General features: G+C 56.3%; 2 protein-coding genes across 7 annotated transcripts in view; one reads left to right on the forward strand and one right to left on the reverse strand.

Moving 5' to 3' along the window:
- The first annotated feature begins 1,667 nt into the window (after window positions 1-1,667).
- ABCC2 (ATP binding cassette subfamily C member 2) lies at window positions 1,668-19,625 on the forward strand. Its single transcript, XM_075506588.1, has 32 exons — window positions 1,668-1,709; window positions 2,274-2,447; window positions 2,934-3,059; window positions 4,148-4,282; window positions 4,701-4,823; window positions 5,165-5,220; window positions 5,470-5,701; window positions 6,307-6,488; window positions 7,112-7,289; window positions 7,774-8,028; window positions 8,514-8,579; window positions 9,093-9,230; window positions 9,572-9,718; window positions 10,019-10,103; window positions 10,194-10,260; window positions 10,457-10,583; window positions 10,719-10,895; window positions 10,999-11,166; window positions 11,468-11,654; window positions 12,517-12,649; window positions 13,072-13,177; window positions 13,440-13,659; window positions 14,134-14,288; window positions 15,148-15,303; window positions 15,406-15,605; window positions 16,246-16,372; window positions 16,783-16,884; window positions 16,980-17,123; window positions 17,398-17,556; window positions 17,825-17,991; window positions 18,341-18,535; window positions 18,963-19,625. Exons 1-32 carry the CDS (start codon window positions 1,668-1,670, stop codon window positions 19,090-19,092), a joined length of 4,659 nt encoding a protein of 1,552 aa, XP_075362703.1. The 3' UTR covers window positions 19,093-19,625.
- Window positions 19,626-20,339: 714 nt separating this feature from the next.
- The window catches only part of DNMBP (dynamin binding protein), a 36,396-nt gene continuing 31,082 nt past the window's right edge, over window positions 20,340-25,653 (reverse strand). For all 6 annotated transcript variants that reach the window (XM_075504770.1, XM_075504775.1, XM_075504772.1 and 3 more), the window contains 8 exons: window positions 24,880-25,010; window positions 24,535-24,639; window positions 24,197-24,325; window positions 23,400-23,732; window positions 22,771-22,953; window positions 22,497-22,695; window positions 21,945-22,399; window positions 20,340-21,582 (listed from right to left, as the gene is read on the reverse strand). In XM_075504770.1, the coding sequence (XP_075360885.1) occupies window positions 21,397-21,582; window positions 21,945-22,399; window positions 22,497-22,695; window positions 22,771-22,953; window positions 23,400-23,732; window positions 24,197-24,325; window positions 24,535-24,639; window positions 24,880-25,010 (1,721 nt within the window). In that variant the 3' untranslated portion in view covers window positions 20,340-21,396. The remainder of the gene's footprint in view (window positions 21,583-21,944; window positions 22,400-22,496; window positions 22,696-22,770; window positions 22,954-23,399; window positions 23,733-24,196; window positions 24,326-24,534; window positions 24,640-24,879; window positions 25,011-25,653) is intronic.

The following is a 25,653-nucleotide window of genomic DNA, read 5'->3' on the forward strand; positions in this document are numbered from 1 at the left end:
AAGAGGTCTTATCACTTTGGTTAGCTTGGTCCCAGTGAATGTTTTCTGGGTGTGGTAGTGAAGGAAGCTTTATGGAAAGAGCTGAAGGACAATGAGGTGGCTTTGTGGGTTTTTAGGAGGAGCTTGTCCCAGGTATGAGTGTAGAGAGAGTGGGGATGTGCTTGCTTTGAACATTAAAGATAGCTGGCGTCCTGTGCTGAGCAAAGCACTTCAACTCTGAATGAGAGACCAAAGACAGGGTGAAGATGGGCTATGACATGTACTGAAAACCGAGACAAGTGATGGCACAGAGCATTAAATAGGAAGGTGTCGTGAGGCTTGGCAGCAGCGCTCCGGGTGGGTACGAGCAAGGCCGGAGGACACCTGTGCCAGTGAGCAGAAAGAAGAATCGCATCAGCACTCTGGATGGAGGAGGGCTGAAGCAGTGACTGCTCCATTCACTTATTTCTTATCCGTTGCATCAGATTGCTGCTCTCATCAGCAGTGTATTGGTTCCGGCCTGGAGGACCTAGCACTAGGGGTAGCTTTATTTACAAAAACAAGTGGATTTAACCAGACAAGCCAATAATAATTAACCAATGAGTTGGACATTGAACCCTTCTCTGGTATTGATAGTAAGGGGGTTGTTCCTGAGCAATTACTCATTGTGTCACCCTTGGCTTCTGAGCTATCTACTAACTCCATGAACAATGAGACAGCAGAATCCTTGCAGTCACGCTACCGTCCCCTTTTACCTACTGCTTCCCAAGAGCGTGCATGATAAAGCAAATTCAGTTCCAGCCTTAGAGTAGCACCATCCCCACCTGCCCCCACACCTCCACCTTTCTAAGCAGCAGGGTGATGATTTAGTGGCAGTCACCCTACTCAGGAATTGTCCTCTGGCTGTCTCAGATATTGGGGGTTGCCTTAGAATGAAGATTCAAAGTGTCTTTTGGGTTTTGTGGTCAGCCAGCTGCCATAACATGCAAACAACACAGAGATGTAGGAAAGAGAGAAGCAAAAGGAAGAGCTGAGAAAGTCTCCAGGCTGTGCAGGCTGGAATAAATTGGTAAAAGGAACCCGGATCCCGGGGACTCAGAAAGACCACTTCAGCATGCAGTCAGCTCAGCTGCCAGACACTGCAGGTTCCCAGGCCTGGAGCACTGCTGGTGTCCTGGGCCCCCTTGCTGGGTGGCACCTGAGCAAAAGGGTACTGTCTTCTTTGGCTCCTGAGGGACCAGCCTTTGCTGGACTTTCTGGCAGCATTCAGCAGGCTTGTTCTGGTAGGAGAGGTCTGTTGAACTAAAGTAGTGTCTTTAGTGGGTCCATACGAGCTTGTCTCTCTTGGTGTGCACTGATGAAGGCTGTGGTTTCTGAGCAATGGCTGTGGTGTCCTGCAGTGACTCTGTGACCAGTCACTTCCCTGCATCTCTGCTTTGATCTCTTTCTTGGGTCTTCCTCTCCTCCCTTCCGCAGAGCCCATGCAGTTTCCAAAGCCCTTTTGGTCACTGCTTTGGGGTGTGGTGTTGTGCAATAGTACCAAGTTAACGATTAACTGCGTGTCATCAGGGATTTTGTCCCAACACCGCTTGAGGGTATGTGGGGACTTTTGTCCCAAGCGTCCACCCAGGACTGTCACAGCCAGGCAGAGCGAGGGGAAGGAGCCGCTGCCTCTTCTCCCCTGAGCCATGTCGGCAGCCCTGGAGGAGTTCTGCGGCTCCGTCTTTTGGGTGAGTGGCTGCATCACCCCCATCTCCAGTTCTTGGGGTCGGACGCTCAGTGGAAGGGGAGAGCAGTAGGTCCCAAGGCTCACAGCTTGTTCAGCCAGCGGGACCCAACTGCCAGCGGGCAGCAGAGGTTCTGGTATTTATCCAGGACTGCCATGGCACTGAGTGCTGTGCACTGCCTGCGTGGTATCCACGAGACAGCGATGCAAATGACAGTTTCCTGAGTGAGCCCTGTCCTGTTGTAGCCCCAGAGCCCAGCTGGGAACACAGGACACCCTGCACGGACCTCTCGGGGAATGATTTGGGTCCAGCTGCTGCAGCTGGCTTGGCTCCAGCAAGGGGTGCTTGTGGGGGAGGCCCTCCCAGGCTCGGGCAGATAGATGGGTAGAGGGACATCACCTGGGACCTTGGCTGAGTGCTCAAATGCTCAGCCAGGAAGGTGGGTGTTGAGGAGGGGGGGTGTGATGGGGTGGAGCAGGAGCTATAGAGTGCTGGCTTTTGTGCCGTGAGCCAGGTGGGGGTCCAGCCATCCCAACTGACTTGGCTGTCTGTCCTTGCTGCTCCCAGAATGCCTCCTACCTTGCTCGTCCAGATGCCGACCTGCCCGTGTGCTTCCAGCAGACTGTGCTGGTCTGGGTCCCCCTTGGCTTCTTCTGGATTTTGGCTCCGTGGCAGCTCCTGCCCATGTGCAAATCCAGAGCCAAGAAATCATCTGTGACCAAGCTCTACATCATCAAACAGGTGGAGCGGGGCTGAGGGGGCACAGAGGGCAGGCTGGAGCAGCCTGGGATGGAGGGGCGGGGAGTGGAAAGCCTCTGGGCTGGAGTCAGGTGTGGGGTGGAGAGATGAGAAGTGTAGGAAAGAAGGAGCAACGGGCCAGGGCACCATCTGGGACAGAAGCATAAAGGGGGGCCCAGGATGAGGCATATCTGGGACAGAGGGGATAACAGGGCTGGGATGCACCGGGAGGGAGGGCAGAGGTGTGCACTGGGGCCTCTCAGCTTGTGGGCTGTTATCCTCCAAGCTTAAAATGATGGCAGTGCTCCTGTCGAAGTGCTGCAGATTCACAGGGCCCGAGAAAGCTCTCCCAGGCCCTGTTTGGGTTGGAAAGGGTGTAACGGTGTATGGGACACAGTGCTTTTACGCCCAACTGTGTTGTCTTCCAGTGGTTCCCAGTGCCCATGATGGGCTGGATCTCCCCTCATGGCTGCTCCCCTCTCCCCGCAGGTGCTGGCTACCTTGCTGATGCTGACGGCAGTGGCGGAGTTGGCCCTGGCATTTGTAGAGGACACAGAGCAGGACCCCCTGCCAGCTGTCCAGTACACAAACCCCAGCCTGCACATTGCTACCTGGGTAAGGGATCAGCCGGTAAATGTGCTGCGTGTCACCAAAGAGACGGGGTGTGAGACCGTGGGGCCAAGCAGCAGAAAAATTCCCACAGCACAGAGATCAGCTGGAAGCTGTGTCCACGAGGGAAGCGTGGCCTGGAGGATGGGTAGGGACTAGCCCTGAACATGGGTGGGTTCACAAGGGCGATAGGTTGAGGGCAAGTGTCTGGTTGTACAGTGCTCCCTCCTTTTATCCTTAAAACTGGGATAGATACAATGCCTGTGAGCATAGCTGAGCTCTCTGGCAGAAGCCTTGGTAGCAGCAGCATGGGTTTCACAGGACTGATTGCACAGCGTGAACATCAGACCATGGCTTGCTGCTCTGATGTCTCACAGCTTCCCATGAGTTGCGGCTCAGTTTTGTGTGGAGAGCCAAGAAGCACCACAGGGTACCCAGGCAGGGGAGAGAGAGCTGAGGACATAGGGGCTATTAGCTTGATGGAGTACATGCACAGAAGTTGCAGATATCTTGTATGAGACATGGGGTATTCTAACAGTCTTAACAAAGCCATGAAGCTCAGGAGCTACACTTAAAAGCAAAAGTAACACCTCAATTTGCTATCCTTTGTATTTTGTCACGTCATTTAGTTTCACGTGCAGAGTTCATGTGAGATTATAAGCCAAGGGGACTGCCCAGAGAGGCTGTGCTGCTGGGTCTCTGATCTGGCTTTAATTCCAGGTCTGGAGGCAATATGCAGGAGACAGGGTGTGACTGCTCACAGCTGGGCGTATCTGAGAATCTGGGGTGAGAACAGCTAAAAAGAGAAATAGTGCCGTGCTGTAATGTCAGGGTGTCTTCAGACCTCGCTTTTCCTATGAGGAGCCTGATCTTATGTCTTCCTGAAATAAACCTTTGCCCTGTGCAATTAACTCCGAAGCTTATGTAGGGTTGACAGCGACCTCGGGCACTGGGAGCTCAGTGTCTTCAAGGCAGAGAATACCAGCAGATCACGTGTGCTGGCATCCCGGGACACATGCTCCAAAGGCATGTTTAGAGCCCAGATCTAGTCCTGCAGCCCCACCTGAACCTCTGACTGGTTTTCTTTTCTGCAGCTCCTGGTCATGCTGATCCACGATGCACGACGCTTCTGCTTGTGCAGAGACTCGGGGATACTTTTCTGCTTCTGGACACTGTCCCTGCTCTGTGGGATATTGCCATTCCAGTCGCTCCTCCGGAGAGCCCTGCAGGTTGGGTTTGGCAGGAAGCTCTGTGCTTCCCCATGGTCTTGCTCTGTCCCCAAAGAAGGTCCCTTCAGACTTCATCTCTTGACAAGCTCTAAGTGGTAGCACTGAGGTCCCAGCTGCACTAGGGACCTTGGAGAACCAGAATAGACCTGAGAAGGAATGGCTCTTTGAATTTATCCTGTCTCTTTGGGGAGGCACAAGCTCTCCAGTACCAATTTTTCTCCTTATGGACTTACGGGAGGAGGTCAGGGAGAAGCTGGGAAGGGTGGCAAAGGGAAGCTGAGCCAGAACCCAGAGCAAATTTTGCACTGCCCTGTTGGGCTCAGCCATGTTCACTGTCCTGGAGATGGATCTTGTCTCTGAGCGCCAGGTGGCCTTGAGACAAGCCCCAACAGTCACCCTGGGCTCTCCATTCCTGCAGGCACCAATCTCCGATGTGCCACGGTTTGTCCTTTTCTTCATCTCCTACGGTCTCCAGCTGCTGCTCTTCCTTGTCTCGGGCTTCTCAGACGTTGCCCCAGAAACACAGGAAATCAGGAAGAAGGTGCGAGGTCCATGCGGGAGTGGGCTCGGGGTACCGCATCCTGGCTGGCGTTGCACAGGGCAGGATGGGCTCCATGCAGACTCCTCTGGGCCCCTGTGGGAGGAAAGACCTGAAGGCTTCAGCGAGGGGCACAGCGAGAGCTGGAGCCTGCAGCCTGGGGCATCTGCATGTGTGTCCAAGGGGTGCTGCTTCTTGCTGCGAGATGGGGTTCCTGGGACTGGAGCTGGCACAGTTTGAAACCTCTGGGGTTCCTTAATGGCTGGGGGTGCGGAGTCAACTCTTGTCAATACCACCCCTCGGCATCAACGATCTCTTGGTACCCACTTTGCTTTGTACCCTAGAACCCAGAGGTGACAGCCTCCTTCCTGAGCTCCATCACCTTTGAATGGTACACCAGGTGAGCAAGGCTCCGTGAGAGGTTGGGCTGGTGAAATGCAGGGGTGCTTTAGGGCTGGGCCAGTGCTGTTTTGGGGATCCTGCAGCACAGGCTGCTTGGAGTTAGTCATGAAAGGCACCACATTCAGTGCAGTCTCTGCAGCCTGAGCTCAGGGCCAGGCTGGGTGTGAAGGCTCTGCATCTGCAGCAAGGACTCTCCCTCTGGTGTAGTGTGGGAGACTTGCTCAGGGGACATTTCTCTGCCCCACAGCATGGTTTTCAAGGGCTATCGCAAGCCCTTGGAGATAGAGGATATCTGGGAATTGAAAAGTAAAGACAAGACGCAGGCTATTTATGCTGTTTTGGAGAAGAACATGAAGACTGCAGTGAGGAAGGCCCAAGCAGAAATGGAGAAACGGAAATGCAAGAAACGACGCCGGGAAGGTGACCCAGACCATGGGAACAACATGATCAAGGCCCAGAGCCAAGACATCCTGGTGCTGGTAAATCCCTTCCTACTCTTGGCCTTGCATGGGACTGTGAGATCCAGGTCCAGCCTTGGGGAGCAGGATCACCTCACCTCCCTGCGGCCCCCTTTGCTGGGTTTCCCCCTCTTTGATTCTGCAGGGCCATGGGCAAGGATGGGGGAACCCTTGACGGGGTCTTCCCTGTCCTTGGCAGATCCCCATGTTTTGAGAGACCGAGAAAGTCTCCATCCTTCTGCCCTACAGAAGGTCAAGTCTGCAGTACAAGTGGCTCCCTTATCTCTGTCTTTACCCCACATACCTCCCAGCAATGAGGTCAGAGTGAACATCACTCTATGATCACCCCTGGCCTCAGATTCTTCTTGGGGTCCCTGATTTTTGGCCTGAGAGGTTCAGGCTGGTCTGGAGTTTGCAACAGTTGTCTTTGGTGCCCAAGAGAGGTGTTAGTACTGGGGGTGTATGACATAAGCAGAGATCAGTGAGAGGGAACATGACAGGAGGTAAAGCTATGGCTTCATTCAGGATACCTGATCTGGGGTCTGTGGTGCTGCCCTAGAAGCATCCTTTAGGTGCAGGAAGCCTGCACAACCAGCTCCTTTACTTTTATGTGGGCTTCCGTCTAGGAGGAGAAGCAGCCGAAGAGGAAGAAGAAGGGAGACAAAGGGGACTCCGGCCCTCGCAAGGATTTCCCCAGGGGCTGGTTGATAAAAACGCTGTGCAAGACCTTCTGGCAGAACCTCCTGCTATCGGTGGCTTTCAAGCTGGTGCATGATGGACTTGTGTTTGTCAGCCCCCAGCTGCTGAAGTGAGTCCTTTCTCTCTGTCCCTGTCCGTGCCCTGTCCTGGCTTTGCACCAGCCCCACCACCTCCCTGTGTGCCCGGCATCCAACCCCACCATCTCCCTATGTGTACCTCTCCCAGCCCCACACCCTGGGGACTCTCTGTGCCCTCACCAAAGGTGTGAGAATGCGTTGGGTTACAGTTTAATGAAGAACTGATCTGAGCTGGCTGCCAGCACTTACGGATGATATCTTGCTCCCTTCTCCCTACAACCTTTGTTATGCAGCCCTGCTCCCTCCCTGGAGACAGTCCTGGCTCTTCGTTGGGGCCATGTCCATGAGTCCACTCTTCATGAGTCAGTCCAGCTCAGCCCAACAGACCTGCCTGGTTTGTTTTGCAGAGCTGCGCAGTCTCTGTGGATGATCTGACATTTGTGACCCACTGCTGTATGTGAAATGCAGTGTCCCTGGCAGAACAGGGACACCCGGCAGAACAGGGGTCCCTGGCTTGCTGAGCATCGAGCCAGCTGTCTGGGGCAGGGTCTCTGTCACTGCTCTCGTGAGGATGCTCTTCCTGTGTTGGTTTAGAGCATCCTGCTCGGGTCTGTCTCAGTAGGGTGGGGGTCTCATGGGCTTCTTTACCCTCCAGGCTGCTGATCGCCTTTGTGTCGGATGAGGAGTCCTTTGCCTGGCAAGGCTATCTGTACGCCATCCTGCTCTTCCTGACGGCACTGATCCAGTCCCTCTGCCTGCAGCAGTACTTCAGCTTGTGCTTCCAGCTTGGCATAAACGTGCGTGCCAGTCTCATCGCTGCCATCTACAAAAAGGTTGGTATGGCCCTGTCATCACCCCCATTGGCTTCCCCCAAGCTGGGCTGGGGATATCAGCATCCATTGCCTGCCCCATCACCCTGGGGCGATTGGGGTGTATGCCCTTTACTTCCCAGGAAGACACAGGGAGAGCTTGGCTTTTGGGACACCCACCCAGCACTGGGGACACTGTGGGTGCTAGTTCTGCCTGGGACCTGGGTGCTGCAGCCGTGTGTTTGACAGCTACCGGGGGCCGAGGGAGGTTTCTCTTCAGAGCAGAGCAACACCAAGGGCAGCTGCCGCTGCGATTCCTGCACGGGCATGTGTTTCTTTGCCCCCAGCATCCAGTGGCTCCTGGTGTGCAGGCGGTGATGACAGGACCTGTGGCCAGCAGAGGCATGCGGAGCAGTTTCAGCCTGCCCTGCTAATTCCTCTGTGCCATGCTGCTGGCAGCCAGGCTGCTCCCAGACCGGCTTGCGGTGACTATGCTTTCTCTCTCCAGGCACTCACCATGTCCAGTGCCACCCGCAAGGAGTCCACGGTGGGAGAGACTGTGAATCTGATGTCAGCTGATGCCCAGAGGTTCATGGACACGGCCAACTTCGTTCACCAGCTGTGGTCATCCCCCCTGCAAATTATCCTGTCCATCGTCTTCCTCTGGGGGGAGCTGGGCCCCTCTGTCCTGGCTGGCATCGCAGTCATGGTGCTGCTCATCCCCATAAATGGGTTCCTGGTCGCCAAGGCCAAAACCATCCAGGTCAGTGGTGGGTGCAAGATCCGACCTGGCCTCCCACTCCTGAGGCCCCCTGTTGCTCCCCTCGCTCGTTTTCCACGCTCCCCTACCCTTCCCTGTTATGCTGCGGATCTTTCCCAGCCTAGGAAGCTCATCTGACTTGGGTTGGGGATGTCTCTAGCCTGAGCTGGGGGGTGATCAGCTGAGATGAGCAGGAGGCAGGTGAGACCTGTTCTACCATCACAGCTGAACTTGAACAGGGCTGGGTGCATCTTGAGGACTGAAAGTGAGATATTACCAACCATAAAATAAAGCTTTAGCTTCTACCTGACAACGGGGTGCTGTTTTATCCCAGGTTGTCCAGAGCCCCAGGGAGCCAAGGTCCAGCTTTGTGGGATGGCTTCTCTGGGCTCTGGAGCCCACCCTTCCCTTCCCTGTGGCAGCCCAGATATATTTCCAAGGGTGAGCTGCTGTCTGGTTTAGGTGACCTCTGGCTCTTCTGTTTGTAGGTGAGGAACATGAAGAACAAGGATGAACGCATGAAAATAATGAGTGAAATCCTCAATGGAATCAAGGTGAGAAGTGGAGTGGAGACCCCCTGGGCAGCTGCTGCACCCTTCTTCTTGGTGCACTGTACCTGGAGGCAGCACAGCTGTATAACCTCCAGCACCAGCGTTATAGTCTAGCTTGGGGCCCCTGTGTCTGGGGTAGCCAGGCCTCAGTCTCTGCAATTCCCTTGTCCTCCCCACCTTTTGAAAGGTTGGCTGGGGAGGAGCTCTGGGTACCTGAAACAAGGCTTGGGAGCCAAGAGAGGGTTTTCTGGGGGTGTCCTGGATGGCTGTGGTGGTGAGCAGGCTGCCATGGTGGCAGAGGGGCTGGCAGTGACCTGTAAGCCGAGGATGAGGCTGTGGGAATGCTGTGGGGAAGTGCTATAAGCCATGGGGCAGGAGAGGAGAGGAAATGCAGTGGCCAAGCAGGCTTCTGAGCAAGCCAGGAGCTGGTGATGGAGGTGCTGGCCACCAGTGAGCTGAGTGTGGAGGTGGGCATTCCTGTGAGGCCAGCACCCGCTCACCCTGCTCATCCCACAGATCCTGAAGCTTTTTGCCTGGGAGCCCTCATTTGAGAAGCGAGTCAATGAGATCCGGGCACGTGAGCTCAAGGACTTGGTGAACTTCAGTTACCTGCAGTCAATCTCTGTCTTCGTGTTCACGTGTGCCCCCTTCTTGGTGAGTGCCAGAGGGTCTGGGGAGGGCTGCACCTTCCTCAGAGCTGGGGTTGGGCTGTGTCCAAGGGGTTGGGAAGGATTGGAAACCTCAGCTGGAGTGCTTCTGCAGCGAGGAAGGGGCTGGCTGGCAGATGCCTGGGATGCAGAGTATGGTCCTGGCTGCTGGCAGGAGAGCTGTGGTGGAAAGGAGTCCCATCAGAGTGGTGAGACGGGCCCCAAAGGAGAAGGGAAGCCGGAAGGGAACAGGTCCCCAGCTGGAAGGCACTGCTGAAGTCTTAGGGGAATGAGGGTCTGGGCTGCACACAGCCACCCGATGGCAGCTTTCCCTGCTCTCTGTCCTAGGTCTCCTTGGCCAGCTTTGCTGTCTATGTACTGGTGGATGAGAACAACATCCTGGATGCACAGAAGGCCTTTACTGCCATCTCCCTTTTCAACGTGCTGCGCTTTCCCATGGCCATGTTGCCCTTGGTCCTCTCTTCCCTGGTGCAGGTCAGCCCTCACACAGGGCAGGGGATGCAGGGGAATCTTATGATACTTCTGCCCAAACCAGCACAGGGGGCTCAGGTGTGTGATGGACCTGGGTCTTGGACACCCAGGGGTCAGTGCACAGGACTCTGCTGGCAATGGGATGGGACAGGACTCGCGTAGGTGACACAGGCTTGGGGCTCAGAGGCTGGTGCTGGTGCTTGGGTGGGGGCTGTGTGTATGGGGCGGTCTGCTTACGGGGCTCCTGCCAGCCCACCCAGCTGCGCCCCATGCCCACATGCCATCCTCTTTCTGCCATGGCAGACCAATGTGTCGACTGAGAGGCTGGAGCGCTACTTGGGCAGAGAAGACCTGGACACCTCAGCTATCCACCACAACCCCATTGCAGGTAGGTGAACCTCCAGGTTAGTCCCTGTGGGTCATAGGCTGGACCAAGCCTGGGCTTTCCCAGCCCTGAGGGACGGCTCTTTGCTGACAGGCAGCGCTGTGCGTTTCTTGGAGGCCACGTTTGCCTGGGAGCAGGATGGCAACGCTGCGATAAGAGAGTGAGTGCTCTGCGCCGTGTTGGGGGCAGATGGGTGGGGAGAGGGAGTCCTTCTGTGTTGGTAGCTGGGGATGGCAGCCACCTCTCACAGTGCTGCTAGAGGTGAGTGCCCCAGAGACGCTGCTCTGTGCCGGTGCCCTGCAGGAGCCAGCGGGTGACCTGGCAGTGCTCCTTCCTCAGCCCTCGTGTCTTTGCAGCGTCACCTTGGACATCGCGCCTGGGAGCCTGGTGGCCGTGGTGGGGGCTGTGGGCTCAGGCAAATCTTCGCTGGTGTCAGCCATGCTTGGGGAGATGGAGAATATCAAGGGACACATCAACATCCAGGTGACAGGAGCCGGCTGGCGCGGGGGGGCTGTGGGGCTGCCTGGGAGCTCAGCAGGCAGGACTGGTCCTGGAGTGGTGGCTCAGGGCAAGGACCAGCTGCAGGAGATGGCAGTGTTCTTGTGTCTCTTTTTCCAGGGCTCGCTGGCCTATGTCCCCCAGCAGGCCTGGATCCAGAACGCCACACTGAAAGACAACATACTTTTTGGGTCAGAACTGGACGAAGCCAGGTATCAGCAGGTCATCAAGGCCTGTGCCCTCCTTCCAGACCTGGAACTGCTGCCTGCGGGTGACCAGACAGAGATTGGAGAGAAGGTATCAGCCCTGGGCACTATGGGTTTCCCATAGCGCCTGCAGCAGAGGACAGAGCTGTTGCCCTGTGCCAGCCCAGAGCTCAGAGAGGTCCCTTCCCTTCCAGGGCATTAACCTGAGCGGGGGCCAGAAGCAGCGAGTCAGCCTGGCCCGGGCAGTGTACAGCAATGCAGACATCTACGTCCTGGACGACCCCCTGTCTGCTGTGGATGCTCACGTCGGCAAGTACCTCTTCGAGCATGTGCTGGGGCCAAAAGGGCTGCTGCAAAAGAAGGTGAGCACCCGTGCCCTCCTCCCCACCACCTGGCCAGGCAGGAGTGGCACTGGCACGGTGTTGACCATCCAGGGAAGGCTGAGGTTGCTCGCTTGGGACAGAGAGGGGTTCTGTGGCTTTCACCTGGGGCTGCATCGGGCAAGAGAGACCTCATGGGTCCCCAGAGGGGTGCTCTGTGTCCCCATAGCCAGGCAGTGATAAGCAGAGAGGTCCCCAAGTAGGGGATGGAGAGCCAGCAGGTCCATGGTTGGGGGACGAGGGGTGCTCTGATGTTCACTGCCCTGCAACCACTTTGTTGCAGACACGGATCTTGGTGACGCACAGTATCAGTTTCCTGCCCCAGGTCGATAACATCGTGGTGCTGGTGGCAGGAGCGGTGTCTGAGCACGGCTCCTACAGCACCCTGCTTGCAAACAGGGGGGCCTTTGCCCAGTTCCTGAACTTGTACGGCAGACAGGAGGAGGATGCTTCAGAGAAAAATTCCACAGGTACTGGGAACACAACGGGTCTGCGGCGGTTAGGGGGGCCATGCGTGTGTCTTGGGGATATGAAAACCCCAAGACCTGATCCGTCAGTCTGACCTGCTCTATCCAGCCCAGGCCCCAGCAGTGGCCGCTGTGAATCCATCCCAGCTTCTGGCAATCAGCAGCACAAGGACTTTCTGCCTAAGATTTGCATCCAGGCATTGTGTTGAACAGCCAGCGAAGGACCTGTCTAATTTTTTTTACTCCCTATTTAGTTCGTTTATGTTATAATCTTATGTGGCAACAGGCTCCATACCTTAGTGATGCTGGGGTGAGAAAGATCCTTTGGTTTATTCTAAACATGCTGTTGGATAATGTTTCATCTTTATTATGTCCCTCAGTGCTATGGGGAGGAGTGGTGTCAGAGCAGGTGGATGCTCACCCTGCCTGGGCTCAGCCCAGTTGTCCAGCTGGAGCCTGGCTATTCCCAGTCCATCCCCACAGGATCCATCTCCACCTACTCAGAGAGATGTTCTTGAACTGGAGTGACATGACCTACCAGATCTTGCACCTCCTAAACTAGCACAAATCTCTGCATGAGGTCCCACCAGTGGTACTGGGATAAGTGAGCAGCAGGGACTGCTTCCATGCAGGCCTTTAGCCCTATGTCCCCTATCAGTTCTCCCTCCAGCACAACAGATTTCTTCCTCCTCCTGCTGTGCTGTGCTGTGCTTGCAGCAAGGTTGGAAGAGGCTTTGATGTGTGGTGGTAGGACACAGCCTGGGCCTGGGGTGTGGGGTGGAGCTGAGTGCAGCAGAGATGTGGTGATGGGATCTGCTCTCTCCTCAGTGCCTGACCCTCCCTTCCCTCATCCCTGTGCTTGTAGCTGTTGCTTTAGCTGGGGATGAAGAGCAGGGTGATGAAGACGTTGAGCCTTGCGTGGAGGAGGGCCCTGATGATGTGGTGACCATGACCCTGAAGCGAGAGGCCAGCATCCATCAGAGAACGTTCAGTCGCAGGTGGGAACTCGACCTGAGCTCTCCGCTCTCTCTCCTGGCCCCTGCATTGCTTCCTAGGAGATGGGATCTAGGGGCTTCCCTGGGGAGATTCCTGCAGAGGAGGAGCTGGGAGCCTCCCTGCCGGCTCCTACCACCAGCTGGGCTGGGTCAGGAGCATCTGACCTTGCCTTTACTCACATTAGCATGTCACAGCCTTACTCTGTGGTCTTCCCTGAAACTCCTGCTGCTGTCTGGTTCTGCTTTTGGGGTTGAGGGCTATGATTTCACGCTGGCAAATGCCTAGGGCTTCCACAAGGCTCATTCAAAGCTGCCCCAGTTAGGGCTCCAGCACTGGAGTCCCAGTGCAGCATGGGGATGGACCCCCAGGAGAGTAGGACCCATCCAGCACCCTGTGACTAATGGTGCCCATCACCTCCCTGCAGCATTAGTAAAAGCAGCACCAATTCCTGGAAGAAGGGCCAGGAGGAGCCCCCCAAGAAGCTGAAGGGCCAGCAACTGATTGAGAAAGAAGCTGTGGAAACCGGCAAGGTGAGGAGGATGGATGGAGGAAGCACTATGCTGCCCTGGCTCAGTGCTATAAGACTCTGACTGTGGCTCAGATAAGCCAGTGCTGGCTACCTCTGGCCCTATTGCAGCCAAGAGACGCTGAAGGAGACAGAGCTGCCTGGGACTGGTGGGCAAGGTGGTGGAGGGGAGCGCTGTGGGCAGCAAGGCGGGAGTCCCAAGGCTGTGCTGTGTGTCATTGGCCGCGGTTTGCTGGGCAGCGGTGATGGGCTGAACTGGTCCACAGGTGAAGTTCTCCATGTACCTGCGGTACCTGCGTGCTGTTGGCTTGTGGTATTCGTTCTGGGTTGCCATGGGCTACGTTGGACAGTACGTCGCCTTTGTGGGGACCAACCTGTGGCTCAGCGCCTGGACTGACGATGCGCAGCACTACCTGAACCAGACCTATCCCGTGGAGCAGCGAGACCTGCGGATCGGTGTCTTTGGGGCGCTGGGGGTGTCACAAGGTGAGTGTGGGAGCACAGGGGGTCCCGCTCACCTCGGCTGTGTGGCCCAGAAGGGATATGGCTTGCAAGGCCTGCAGCCAGCAGTGCAGCAAGGAGCAGGGGACCCAGCATTGTGTTCATTCGCACGCTCTGCCTTCCTTCCGGCTCCTGGCTCAACTGGGGACAGATACCAGTCCGAAGCCAGCATAAATTGCCCCAAGAGGTCTGTGTTGCCCCCTTAGGTTGAAGATCACTGCCCTTAATCAGTTTGGAGATAGTGCTAGGGCCCAAGGCTTTCCAAAAGGGTTAGCATTCTTCCCCTGTGGTGGGATGCAGTTACTGGGCCCTCCCAAGAAGGTGGGATGCAGGACTATCACAGTGGCTTGCTGCAGAGCTGCTGGCTTGGAGCTACTTAATGTGTCCCTTGAGCCAAAGGGTGCCTGGGGCCAGTGTCACACGTGAGCTGGTGATGACCACCCTGTGCTCTCCTTGCAGCTCTCTTCCTGCTCTTTGCAACCATCCTGTCTGCTCATGGTGCCATGCGAGCCTCCCGGGTTATGCATCAGCAACTGCTCAGCAACATCCTGCGTGTGCCCATGAGCTTTTTTGACACGACCCCAACTGGCCGCATTGTGAACAGGTTTGCCAAGGTAAGAGAACAGCCCCAACACGAAGAAGGTGTTTCTTCCAGCAGGTCTGGAGGGCATTGGGTGGTGGCATAACCCTGTTGCTGTTCAGCACTGCACAGATGAGCCCAGATCAGGGCCTGGAAGGGACCACAAGAGCATGGTGGATGCGAGGCTGACTGTGAGGCAAACCACATCTTGGGCTATACTAGGAGGAGAGTGGCCAGCAGATCACAGGAAGTTATTATCTCCTCTGCTTAGTGCTAGGGAGGCCACACTTGGATACTGTGTCCTGTTTTGGGGCCACCTGGTCAAGAGGGATATGGAGAAACTGAAGAGGGGTTCAGAGTAGATTACCAAGAGAGGCAGGAGCCGAGAGCTCATGTCCCACAATGAGTTGTCCTTCTGGTTATGGACTCTCAGCAAAATATACAGTCTTTGCTGTGTAAATGAAGCTCATACAACAAAGAGAAAACGAGAAAGGAGGGAGAATACAGAGACCACACCTCCAGAGAATACAGAGCCAGCTGGAGACCTGGGTGCACCTGCATGGACCTGGAGTCAGCCCTGTCCCTCTTTCTGCCTCAGTTCCTGCTACTGCATCCTGGGTCCAGATGAAGATGCAGTTCCCAAAGCTGGTCTATGCAACAGGGGAATATTATAGAAAGCTTCTCTGTTAAATCAGCCGCTCCCCACCTAAGAGCTGTGGCCCTAAATGGGGTTGTGACCCTAACACCAATTCAGTGTCATCCAATATTTTTTCAAGTGTCTGGCACTGTGTTACCACACAAGTGTGTAGGAACCCTCTGTGTGGGGGGCCTTTGGGTTTCTCCCTCTCTCTGGGGTCACTGACTGCTTCTGCACACTTCTTTGTATGCTCCAGGACATCTTCACAATAGATGAGACCATTCCCATGTCCTTCCGCAGCTGGCTCTCCTGTTTCATGGCCATCATTAGCACATTGCTCATGATCTCCCTGGCCACCCCATTCTTCGCTCTCATTATCATTCCCTTGAGCATCTTCTATTATTTTGTACTGGTGAGTAACCGGGGCTTGAGAGAAGCTTCTGCCCTCCTTAAAGCAGTATCTTTGTCGCTGCCGGGTTTTGTGTTGGTAACCAAGCTGTGTCCCTCATTTCAGCGCTTCTATGTCTCCACGTCACGCCAGCTACGGCGTCTGGACTCTGTAACTAGGTCTCCTATCTACTCCCACTTTGGTGAGACAGTGTCAGGCCTTTCCGTGATCCGGGCCTACGGACACCAAGAACGGTTCCTACAGCAAAATGAAAGCACCATGGACATCAATCAGAAAAGTGTTTACTCCTGGATAGTCTCAAATAGGTGAGTTTTACTCCTTATGCCACAGCACAGCCTGCAGCACCTCTGCCCAGGGGCTTCTGGGTCCTGAGGGAGGTCCCTGAGATGCTGCAGTCCTCCCTCTTGATCTCAGGACCGAGGGTCTGTGTAGGAACTGGGGGAGCTTGGGATAGGGACACCATCTGTGGGAAGGAGACATTTTAGGGTGATTTTGAAAGCCAGAGTGTGGGCCCCTAGAAGTGTCCAGAGCCTGGGCAGGGTGAGCTGTGCTGTCAAGGGTTGAGATGCTCTTGGTGGGTTCTGGAAGGAGGCTGATGCTCCAGGCCAGGTGGGAGTGCGATGGGGGCAGTACCTGGTGTTGACGTGTTACTGGGTAGGTACTTTGGGTGTGTGAGGGTTGTACAGCTGGGGCTTCTCAGATACATGGCATTACCAGCACAGGAGGTTATGTGTGAGACACAGGGGCTGACAGATAAAACGAACCTGCTTGCAGAATTGGCTACAAACCACATGCTGTGTAGGCGCAGGTACCATGCGTACAGTGCTGGGCTCAGGGCTGGGTGCACAGGGATGCTGGTGGGGTGCTGGTCTCACTGGTGGGCCCTGTGTTGGGCACAGGCAGATGCCTCTCCCACCGCCCCTCAGCTGTGCTCTCCCGGTGCAGGTGGCTGGCCATCCGTCTGGAGTTTGTTGGGAGCCTGGTGGTCTTCTTCTCTGCACTTCTAGCTGTGATTTCAAAGGGCACTTTGGAGGGTGGCATCGTGGGTCTTTCTGTCTCCTCTGCCCTCAACGTGAGTCAATGAAAGCTTTTTCTTATTCCAGGGCAGGGCTGTTTCTGGGAGCAACACCCTGATGGCTCTGGGCTGGCTGCAGGATGCTGCCTTGCCTCCAGCTCTGATCCATGGAGAGGGGATTAGCTGGGGACTCCCATCACCTGGGGAGCTGGTATGAAGCCAGGGGAGCACACATCCCCGTGTGAGGGGGGGTGCTTGCTGCCATGGGGAGGAGCACATTCCCGCTGTGGATCAGAGGTGCTGCAGCAAAGCTTTCAAAGGGCTGGGGAGAGGAGACTGTAGCTGGGGAGTGGACAGTTAGGGCCCGGGCCAGGGATGCTCATGCCCAGCTGAGTCCCTGAGCTGAGGTGCGATGTGCTTGTTCCTGGGTCCCACTGAGCTCTGCATCCTCTGGCTCTGCCACACAGGTGACCCAGACACTGAACTGGCTCGTGCGGACATCTTCGGAGCTGGAGACGAACATTGTGGCTGTGGAGCGGGTACACGAGTACACGAAGGTGAAGAACGAGGTGAGGAGACCAGGGTCCAGGCAAACACCTGCTGCACAGCTTGGTGCTAGCCAGCATCGCAGGGTGCAGCCCCCCTAACGCTCCTGTGCCTCCAGGCTCCGTGGGTGACAGAAAAGCGTCCACCCTGCGGCTGGCCCAGCAAAGGCGAGATCCAGTTCATTGACTACAAAGTTCGTTACCGACCTGAACTGGAGCTGGTTCTTCAGGGGATCACCTGCAATATTGGGAGCACCGAGAAGGTGAGGACCTCTGTGTCTGCCCTCACTACACCCTTTCCATAGTGACATGGTGTTAAAGTTGTTTCTGTCCTCTTAGCTTCAGTCTGTGGGCTGGGGAGGGATGGTGACGGAACGTGGCTTCTGGGGACTCGAGCTGCAGGGCAGGGACCAAAGGAGACAGTCTGGGAGATGGTGATTGCAGATGCAGGGCAGGAAGGCCCACCAGACCAAGACGGAGGGCATCTGCCCTGTTTTCTTCAACCCTGTCAGCTGGTCTAAATAGCTACTTCCACAGGTTGGGGTTGTGGGCCGGACCGGGGCTGGAAAATCCTCCCTCACCAACTGCCTCTTCCGGGTGTTGGAGGCCGCTGGAGGGACAATCATCATCGATGAGGTGGATATAGCAACGATCGGTCTCCATGACCTGCGCCAGAACCTCACCATCATCCCCCAGGTGAGCTGACCCCACCTTCCTGCATCCCGCTGCTGCACATCCTTCCCAGGCTCTGTTCCCTGGGCGATGCATCGCCCTTAGCGCATCCCTGGGTGCTGCAGAGAGCCCAGGGGCCTGTGAGCATCCCGTCGTCACCTTCCCTGCCCAGGTACAGGCAGCAGGGCGGGCAGGCTGTGGCCAAACTTGGGGGCCTGGAGCAGCTACAGTAGCTACATTCAGCCCTGCTGAATGGCCTTGGCGTGGCTGAACACAGTGCTGCCCCTGGCAGGACCCCGTGCTCTTTACTGGTACCCTGCGGATGAACCTGGACCCCTTTGACCAGTACACGGACAAGGAGGTCTGGAAGGCCCTCGAGCTGGCCCACCTGAAGACATATGTGCAAGACCTTCCCGAGGGGCTGCTGCATCTTGTGAGCGAGGGAGGGGAGAACCTGAGGTGAGTGGAGCGTGCCCAGCTCCCCTCCCTTCCCCCTGGTCCCGGGGGAACAGCAGCCTCCAGCAGAGCGTCCAGTGACGAGGGCACATAAGCTTCTGGGATTGAAGGTGGGAGAAAATGGTCCAGGAATCAGGGCTGTCAGGGAGCCAGTGTGAGCCAAGCCTTCCATGGTGGCCCAGAGAGCAAGATGCTGAGGGACATGGTGCTCAGGGTGGCAGACGATCAGCTGGGGCAAGGGCAGGGCGGGCTGGGCAGGCACGGTGTTGGGGTCAGGGCAGGATGTGGCAGCAGGCTTGCAGAAGCCACGCTGGTGTCTGCCTAGTAACTCACGTTCCCCACCTCATCCCAGCGTTGGGCAACGGCAGCTCGTGTGCCTGGCCCGGGCCCTTCTCCGCAAAGCCAAGATCCTCATCCTTGACGAAGCAACAGCAGGCGTAGATCTGGAAACCGATCATTTAATCCAGACAACAATCCGGAGTGAGTTTGCTGCCTGCACTGTCCTTACCATCGCCCACCGCCTCCACACCATCATGGACAGCAACAGGTACCATGGGGCAAGGGGAACGGGGCTCTGGACTCTGAGGATGGGGCAAGAGGTGGCCAGCAGCAGAAGCAAGGATGCAGTCAGAGGGGCAGGGGTGGAAGCAGTGCCTGGGACAGCAATATACAGAGCTTCTAGGAGAGTAGAATAGAAGGATGAAAAGGATGGCCAGGCAGTAGTTATGCCTTTGTGGGGAGAAACATTTTTGGGGATCCCTCTTTACAGCAACAGGCCATAGAGGAGTTGTTGACACCTTGTGTGTGTCACACCACCAGCGCAGGGAGGAGAGCTGTGCCCTCACCTCTGTGCTGAGAGGTGAACCACGTAACATGGCTGTAGGAGTGAGGGTCAGTGGGGCTGCAGTGCTGGCACCAGCGGTGCCAGCAGCTCAGATCCCAGGAGCTCAGGCCTTCTCGTTCCCTGCTGCCAGGGTGATGGTGCTGCAGGCCGGGAGAATTGTGGAATACGACAGCCCTGAGGAGCTGCTCAAGAAGCAGGGTGTCTTCTCTGCGATGGCAAAGGACGCTGGCATCACAAATACAGAAACCACCATGCTGTAGGTGGAGCGGAGCAGCATGCAGGCGTGTGCGTGGGCAGCTCCCTCCCGCTGGCACTCACCAAGCAGGCACTGGCGTCCCCCTGCAGCCGGGCTGCCCAGAAATGCTGCCTGGGAAGCAGAGAGGGTGGCTTCTCTGGCTGTCAGGGAGAGAGGATCTGGACTCGAGTGAGCTGTTAACCTTGCTACCACACCCTGCCTGCTGTGCACATGAGGGTCTGGAGCTGCATAATTTATTCCAGTACAGAGGAGAAAATTTATCCGTCAGGCAGGGAGACCATGGCCCCCTGGGAGTATTAGTTTTTGTACTTCACCATGCCAGGGAGACCTACTTGAGAGATGCTGTAGCACTACGGAATGAAATTTAGTTTAATCTGAGAGTGAATGTTACAATTTATTTACTTTTTGTAACTGTTTCTAGTCTTCCAACTAAAAGTTTGACTTTAAGGCATGCTAAATAAGCCTCGGTTTACCTTTAAACCTGGCTAGTGTTTGCGGGAAGCTGGTAACACAGGTTATGCAGACACACATGGGTGCGGAGTCCAAATTGAGCGGCGCAGCTATACCCAGGCATGAACACTACTCTCTGGCAGTGGAGGTAGAGAAGCCAGGGCCTGTCTGTCTTCCCTACAGCTACAGCTGCCTTTGATTGTAGTGCAGATAACTGAGGCAGTCACTGGGGCTATCGTAACCACTAGTGGGGCAGATTTTGGGCTGTGACTCCAGACTACAAACCTGATTGTGGTGGAGACAAGCTGGAGAGGTGCAAGCACATGTGCATGCTACACTGATGTGCACATATGTAACACACACAAAACATGGTGGTTACTGGTGACAAACTCTTGACCCTTCTTTGTTCTTGGGCACAAAAGCCAGGAGCTGTAGCACTGACAGCGGCTGCTGGCATGCCCATGTGCATGCTGCTGCTGCCTACCCACTTACAGCAGAGCAAACTCCTTCACCGTGGCTGGTGGCAGGAGGGACACAAGCCACATGCAGCCCCAGCTGCAGGAGACATCATTGGGAGAGGGCAGTGCAATCACTTCATCTTAGTGAAGAACTTTCCTGTGAGGGCTTCCTAGTGCCTGAGCTGGAACTGGCACAAACGCCAAGGCAGAAGCGTGATGGACCCCACTGAAAGGTAAATGTTCTTCCTGGCCCTGCAGCGTCTGCATGAAGTCTGTGGGCTTTGCCCCCCAGCCCAGCCCTGGCCAGGTACTCCTCTCCCAACACTTGCACAGGCACCTCCTATACACAAGGGCAAATCTTTATTTACAGAGCAGCAGTACAGGGGATACAAACATCGGCCCAAGAGAAGGGAGCTTCCCTCCTTCAGGGCATGGCAGCAGTGGGTAAGACACACCACCCCGGCAAAGGGCACCACATCCCTCCCAGGGAAGACCTTGCCCTCCCAGAATGTCAGCACCATCTCCAGTGCCCTGCAGGAAAGCGCATAGGTGAAGCAGTCCTTGTCAGAGCCCCCAACAACTCAGGCTGGAGGACAGCCTGTGCTCTGCCTTCTGCCCTGCCCCAGCCCAGGGCAGCCAGGTGGGTATGTCAGCACAAAGACAGGTCTTGGGCACTGAAGATAACTGTGCTGACAAGGGAAGATGGCATTCTGGGCCTCCGGCTCACCTGGAAGATGACAACCCGATGACTGCTGCTAGCAGCAGAGCTTGGAGAGGCCTGAGCCCCTGGGAGACCAAGCATGGGAATGAAGCACCTGCTGGGGGTTCTGCTGTGCGGACTTTGGGAGGCCAGGCCCATCCCAGCCCTGGAGCTCAACCACTCCCAGTGAACCTCAGAGCTGCTTCCCCAGGCAGTGTGTACATGTCCCACCCTGAGCTCCTGCACAACAGGCGACACCAGGCTCCTGCTGCTGCTGGCGAGAAGGCACAGGGAGCATGTTCACAGGGCCCGGGTTGCTTTTAACATGACTTGGCTAAAGACGGACTCCAGAAACTCAACATCAGCCTTCCACAATTTAAACCCACAGCAGCTCCTCAGCCTTGGTCAAGCCTTACCCTCCTGGGCCACAGCCCCAAGCTTTGCTGGACACAGGAGGCTCAAACAGCACAGGTGAACTTGCCCCTGCCCTCACACAAGCTGCCTGTTCCTGCCTGTCCTGCTAGCCTACCCGTCCTCCTTCCAATGGCAGCCAACGTGGTGGGGCGCAGGAGTGCTACATGGCTGCGAGGAACATTGCCTCAGGGCAAGGAGTGAGGGCTGCAGGGCTGGCCAGCCTCCCTCAGGCTCCTGGCAGTCCCCGCAGGAACAAGGCACGGGGTGCAGGCTCCTGCCTGCCACCTCACGTGTACTCTGTCTTCCGGATGTAACTGGAGGGCACGTAGCCCTGCTTCCCGTGTGCCTCGGCCAGCCACCACTCCCGATTGCCTGTGATGTCCTCAAACTGCAGGATCCTGAGTCTCTGGTTAGCTGACACACTCAGCTCGTTGGTGTTTCGGCCTTTGAAGGTGTAGAGGGCATAATAGACCTGCCAGACAGAGGGAGAGCGTCAGTTAGATGGTCATGCCACACAGCCTTGCTGTTGCGTTGCACAGGATATGAGGGCTTTTGCTCCTCTCCCCAAACAGTGACAGCCCCAGCCCTGTCCTGGCCTCTGCCAGAGCTGCCCCCAACTGCCCACCCCCATTTGCAGCCCAGTTCTCTGCCTCTGCCCCTCTGCTGCTGGGAGAAAAGGTCTCATCCTCCACCTCAGACCTTTGGGACAAAGCAGCCTCCACCTCCCACCTCTCCCTGGTCATTGCCAGGGAGAATGATGGTTCAGCCCCCACTCAAGTGAGGGGATCAGCCCTCAGCGGCCCTAGCCCCACCCCGGGGAGGCTGAGAGCTCACCTGGTTGCCCTCTGACTCACTGCTCTCCAGCCCAGAGTCTCTGTCCTCCACCGAGGGTGTGGGTCTGAGATGCACTTTGGCGGGGTGCCCGTTGCGAGAGCTGGGGCTGCAGCCCAGCTCGGGGCGGCTGTAGCGGCGCTGAGACATCACTGTACCAGCCTCCAGTGGCACTGTCCTGTCACCAGAGCCAACCTGGGGCAGAGAGGGGGAGTCCATCTCCGAGGGGGGCTGCAGGGACTGGTACAGGTCTGCTGGGGAGGCTGAGTCCTGCAGGGGTTTCTGCGTGAAGGTGACGGCTGCCCCACTGGGGCTGAAGGTCAGTGTGGTGTTGCTTTGGGGAGAGGAGCTGCTGTGCTCCGACTCGTTGGAAGAGTGGCTGCCCACAGAGACGTCCGACTGGCTGCGGCGCGGGTTGTAAGGCTTCAGAAAGGAGCTGTACACAAAGCCCTTGGTCACTGCAGAGATGGAGAGGAAGGGAGCTCAGACTGGGGCACAGGGGGACCCGAAGAGGGGAGTTACAGCAGGCTCCAAGGGCAGGGAGCAGCCACCTACCCCCATTGTCTATGAGCCAGCGATTCTGGCTGCCCATGGGGTCCTTCTTCTTGATGACACCTACAATGTCTCCTTCTAGCAGTGAGACATCCAGGTCTTGGGCAGCATTGAAATTGCGGTCTGCCTGGAAGAGACTGTCTGGGGGATAGCGGGCCAGGAGGGCAGCTCGGATGTCATCCGACTGCAGGAGGTAGCTAGGCTGCAGAGGAACAAGGCAGGTGTGAGCGGTTGTCCTGGGCTCCGCAAGCCCTGACACGGGGCAGAGGGAACTCACCAAACCAACAAGGGGCTGCCGCCGGGCAGACTGCCGCTCCACGCTCTTCCTTTCAAAAGGCTTCTTGGGAGCTGCCTGGGACTCTGGGAAGAAGGTGAAGGTCTGGAGCTGCTGGAGGACTCGACTGTGCTCATCCTGGAAGATGGCAATGAGGTTCCCCTCCCTGCCGGACACCTTCAGCAACTGGAACCAGAGCAGGGTTGAGGATCATGGTTAGGTGACAGCTGCTGGGAAAAGTGGCAAGAGCTACAGAGACACCTCCCAGGCCAAGCAGAGCTCTGAGTCCTGCCTGTGACTTGCATCAGGTCCAGATTTGCAGTCCTGTCTGGACCCAGCTCTGAGTGGTCCCCAAATTCATGACCTGAGATTCTCCCAGGCAAATGCTCTCCTGTTACTGCTCCAGGAGCAGCTAGAGCCTTCACCATCTCTACGCACAACTGCATCATGACCCCCAAATCCCTGCCCTGACAGCATCCCACAGGAGCCCTCCACAAAGCACTCGGGGCCTGAAACTGCAGCAGCAGCTTCCCCTGCCATGGGAATGATCCCAGGGAGGCTCAGGGACAAGCCCTGTGCAGAGATTAGCACTGCACTGAGCCCAGAGCGCAGGCTGTGCTCCAGGAACCCACCGACAACAGGGGTCTCAGCTCCTCCAGGGCCAGGCGCACGAAGTTGCAGTGCGCCTCGGCATAGCCCCGCACGCAGCTGGCAAATAGCTCCTTGGCGAAGCGCAGGAACTTGGGCAGCTCATCCAGCAGCTGGGCATTGAGGGCCTCGTAGTTGTTGCGGGCCGACTGCAGCTCCTCCAGTGTTCGCTTGTCCTTCAGCTTCTCTGCTCGCTCTGTACAGTTGTGGAAGTCAAGGAGCTTGTCGAAGCGTTTCTGCACCAGCTTGTGGGGCCCTGCAAACATGCTCAGCAGCTGGTTCAGGGGCGAGCTCACCAGCCGCTCCGTCCGCTCTTTCTGGTGGGCAGAGATGCAGAGAGCAGGTGAGATGAGGTGCTCTATCCCACCATGCGGTGAACACCCTCCAAGCACACAACCTCCCCAGGACAGCATAGGGTCTGTCTTCCCAGTGGCACCCACCAGAGCTCCAGAGGTCCATTCCAACAGGAATTATTCTATAATCTTACATAAATGTGCCAGCATGGGCAACACTATGAGTAGTATCTGAACCACTCGCATAGAGAGCTGTAACTTTTCAGGCAAGGCTGAAAAAATACGTATCTAATAGACATGCTCAATACACATCATAAACCCACAGGCGTCAAAGGCCTCAGGAGGGAAGAGCCGAACAGGAGTGCTCACACCTCTCCTAGGCTGTCTTACCCTCCCTGCAGCCTCCCAGGGGCTGCCCATCTGCAGCAGGCCCCCAGGGAGGGCCCCAGAGAGGTGCCCCCAGCACGCGAGAGCACAGCCTCACTCACAAAGTTGGAGAAGAGCTGGTCACTGATGAGCCGATTCACTTTCTGGAACTGGTCCAAGTCCCCACTGCCCTTCTCCGTGCACAGGTCCCACATGCTCACCGCTGCCAGCGCCTTCATGCAAGCTGACTCCTGCACCAGGGACACAGAGTCAACACAGCCGTGCTTGCTGCCCAGGAGAAGAGGCCTCTCAGGTCAGCCCAGACCCTCAGAGACCACCCCGCTGGCAAGGCTGAGGGCAGGAGCACTGGCTAGAGGCACTGCAGGTACACACCATGCAGGCAGGAGGGGCAGTGCACGGCGAGCCCCATGGGTTAGGCATCACACCCAGACTGACTCACCCGAACGTGCTGCAGGTAGAGGGAAAGGTCCCGGATGAAGGACTTGATCAGCCGCTCCTGCATCCGGAAATTTTTCTCTGTCTCTTCAAAGGCTTCATCCTTTAGCTGTGAGAGAAAATGTCTCAAGGGAGGCAATGCAGGACTCCAGCACCTCCCAGAGTGTGAGGTGTGGGGCCTCCTGCCCACAAGCCAGACAGCAGAGATGGGTCATTCAGACCCTAAGCTCACTCTGCCTTGCTGGCCTGGATCAGAGCAACTCATCAGAGAGGGGGTGTGGGGGGACAGCAGGTACCACCACAGAAGCACCACAGGGTGTAAGTGCACCTGGCAGCTGATGCACATTACCTGGGGCGCAAAGCCTGTGAGATGCTTGAGGTGGCTGCTCACACGGTTGGATTTCTTGATGATAGAGTGGAAATTGAGCTTAGAGATCTTCTCCATGAGGCTATCCTCATCTCCTTTCCGGTACTTTAGCACTAAAGAGATTGATGTAGAAATCAGAACCCTTGTCAGCACAATGCCCGTGTCTTACAGTGCCTCATCAACAATAGCCTTTGCTGGCTCTTCCCTTCCCTAAGCCTCTGCAGTCCCAAGTACCCTACATATCATATCGTACTGTACCATACCATACATAATCTTGAAATCCAGCACTCTGCCACCTGTAATCCCCTATTTGTCTCTTGATACACCCTACAGTTTGTAGACCCACCATTCAAACTCTTCCATAGGATTATGCATAGCATTAGCATAAGATGTCATAGGAGATTGTGTACAATAATCACGGGACATACAGAAGGTATTTATATTGCTTCTTTAGCAAATATGTGCAATCATTACAGGCAGCCTATGTCATCTCAGCTTCAGTGGGGCTATGTGGAAAGAGTAAAGTATAAGACTTACATGAGTCAGAGGCTTCCAAGGGAAGACAGGGAGGGTGGCTGGCAGGTCAAAGGGAATAATTTTCTCCCTCTGTTCAGTCCCAGGGAGGCTGCACTTGGGTCCTGTGTGCAGTTTTGGTGCCCCCACATCAAGAGAGATGTGGGAGAATCAGAGCTCCCCGACAGGGAGAGCTCAGGCCCCACAAGGAGAGCTGGGGGAGCCGGGCGGGCTCAGCCTGGC

The sequence above is a fragment of the Mycteria americana genome, chromosome 6 (genome assembly GCF_035582795.1).
Source record: "Mycteria americana isolate JAX WOST 10 ecotype Jacksonville Zoo and Gardens chromosome 6, USCA_MyAme_1.0, whole genome shotgun sequence".
In the NCBI taxonomy this organism is placed as follows: domain Eukaryota; kingdom Metazoa; phylum Chordata; class Aves; order Ciconiiformes; family Ciconiidae; genus Mycteria; species Mycteria americana.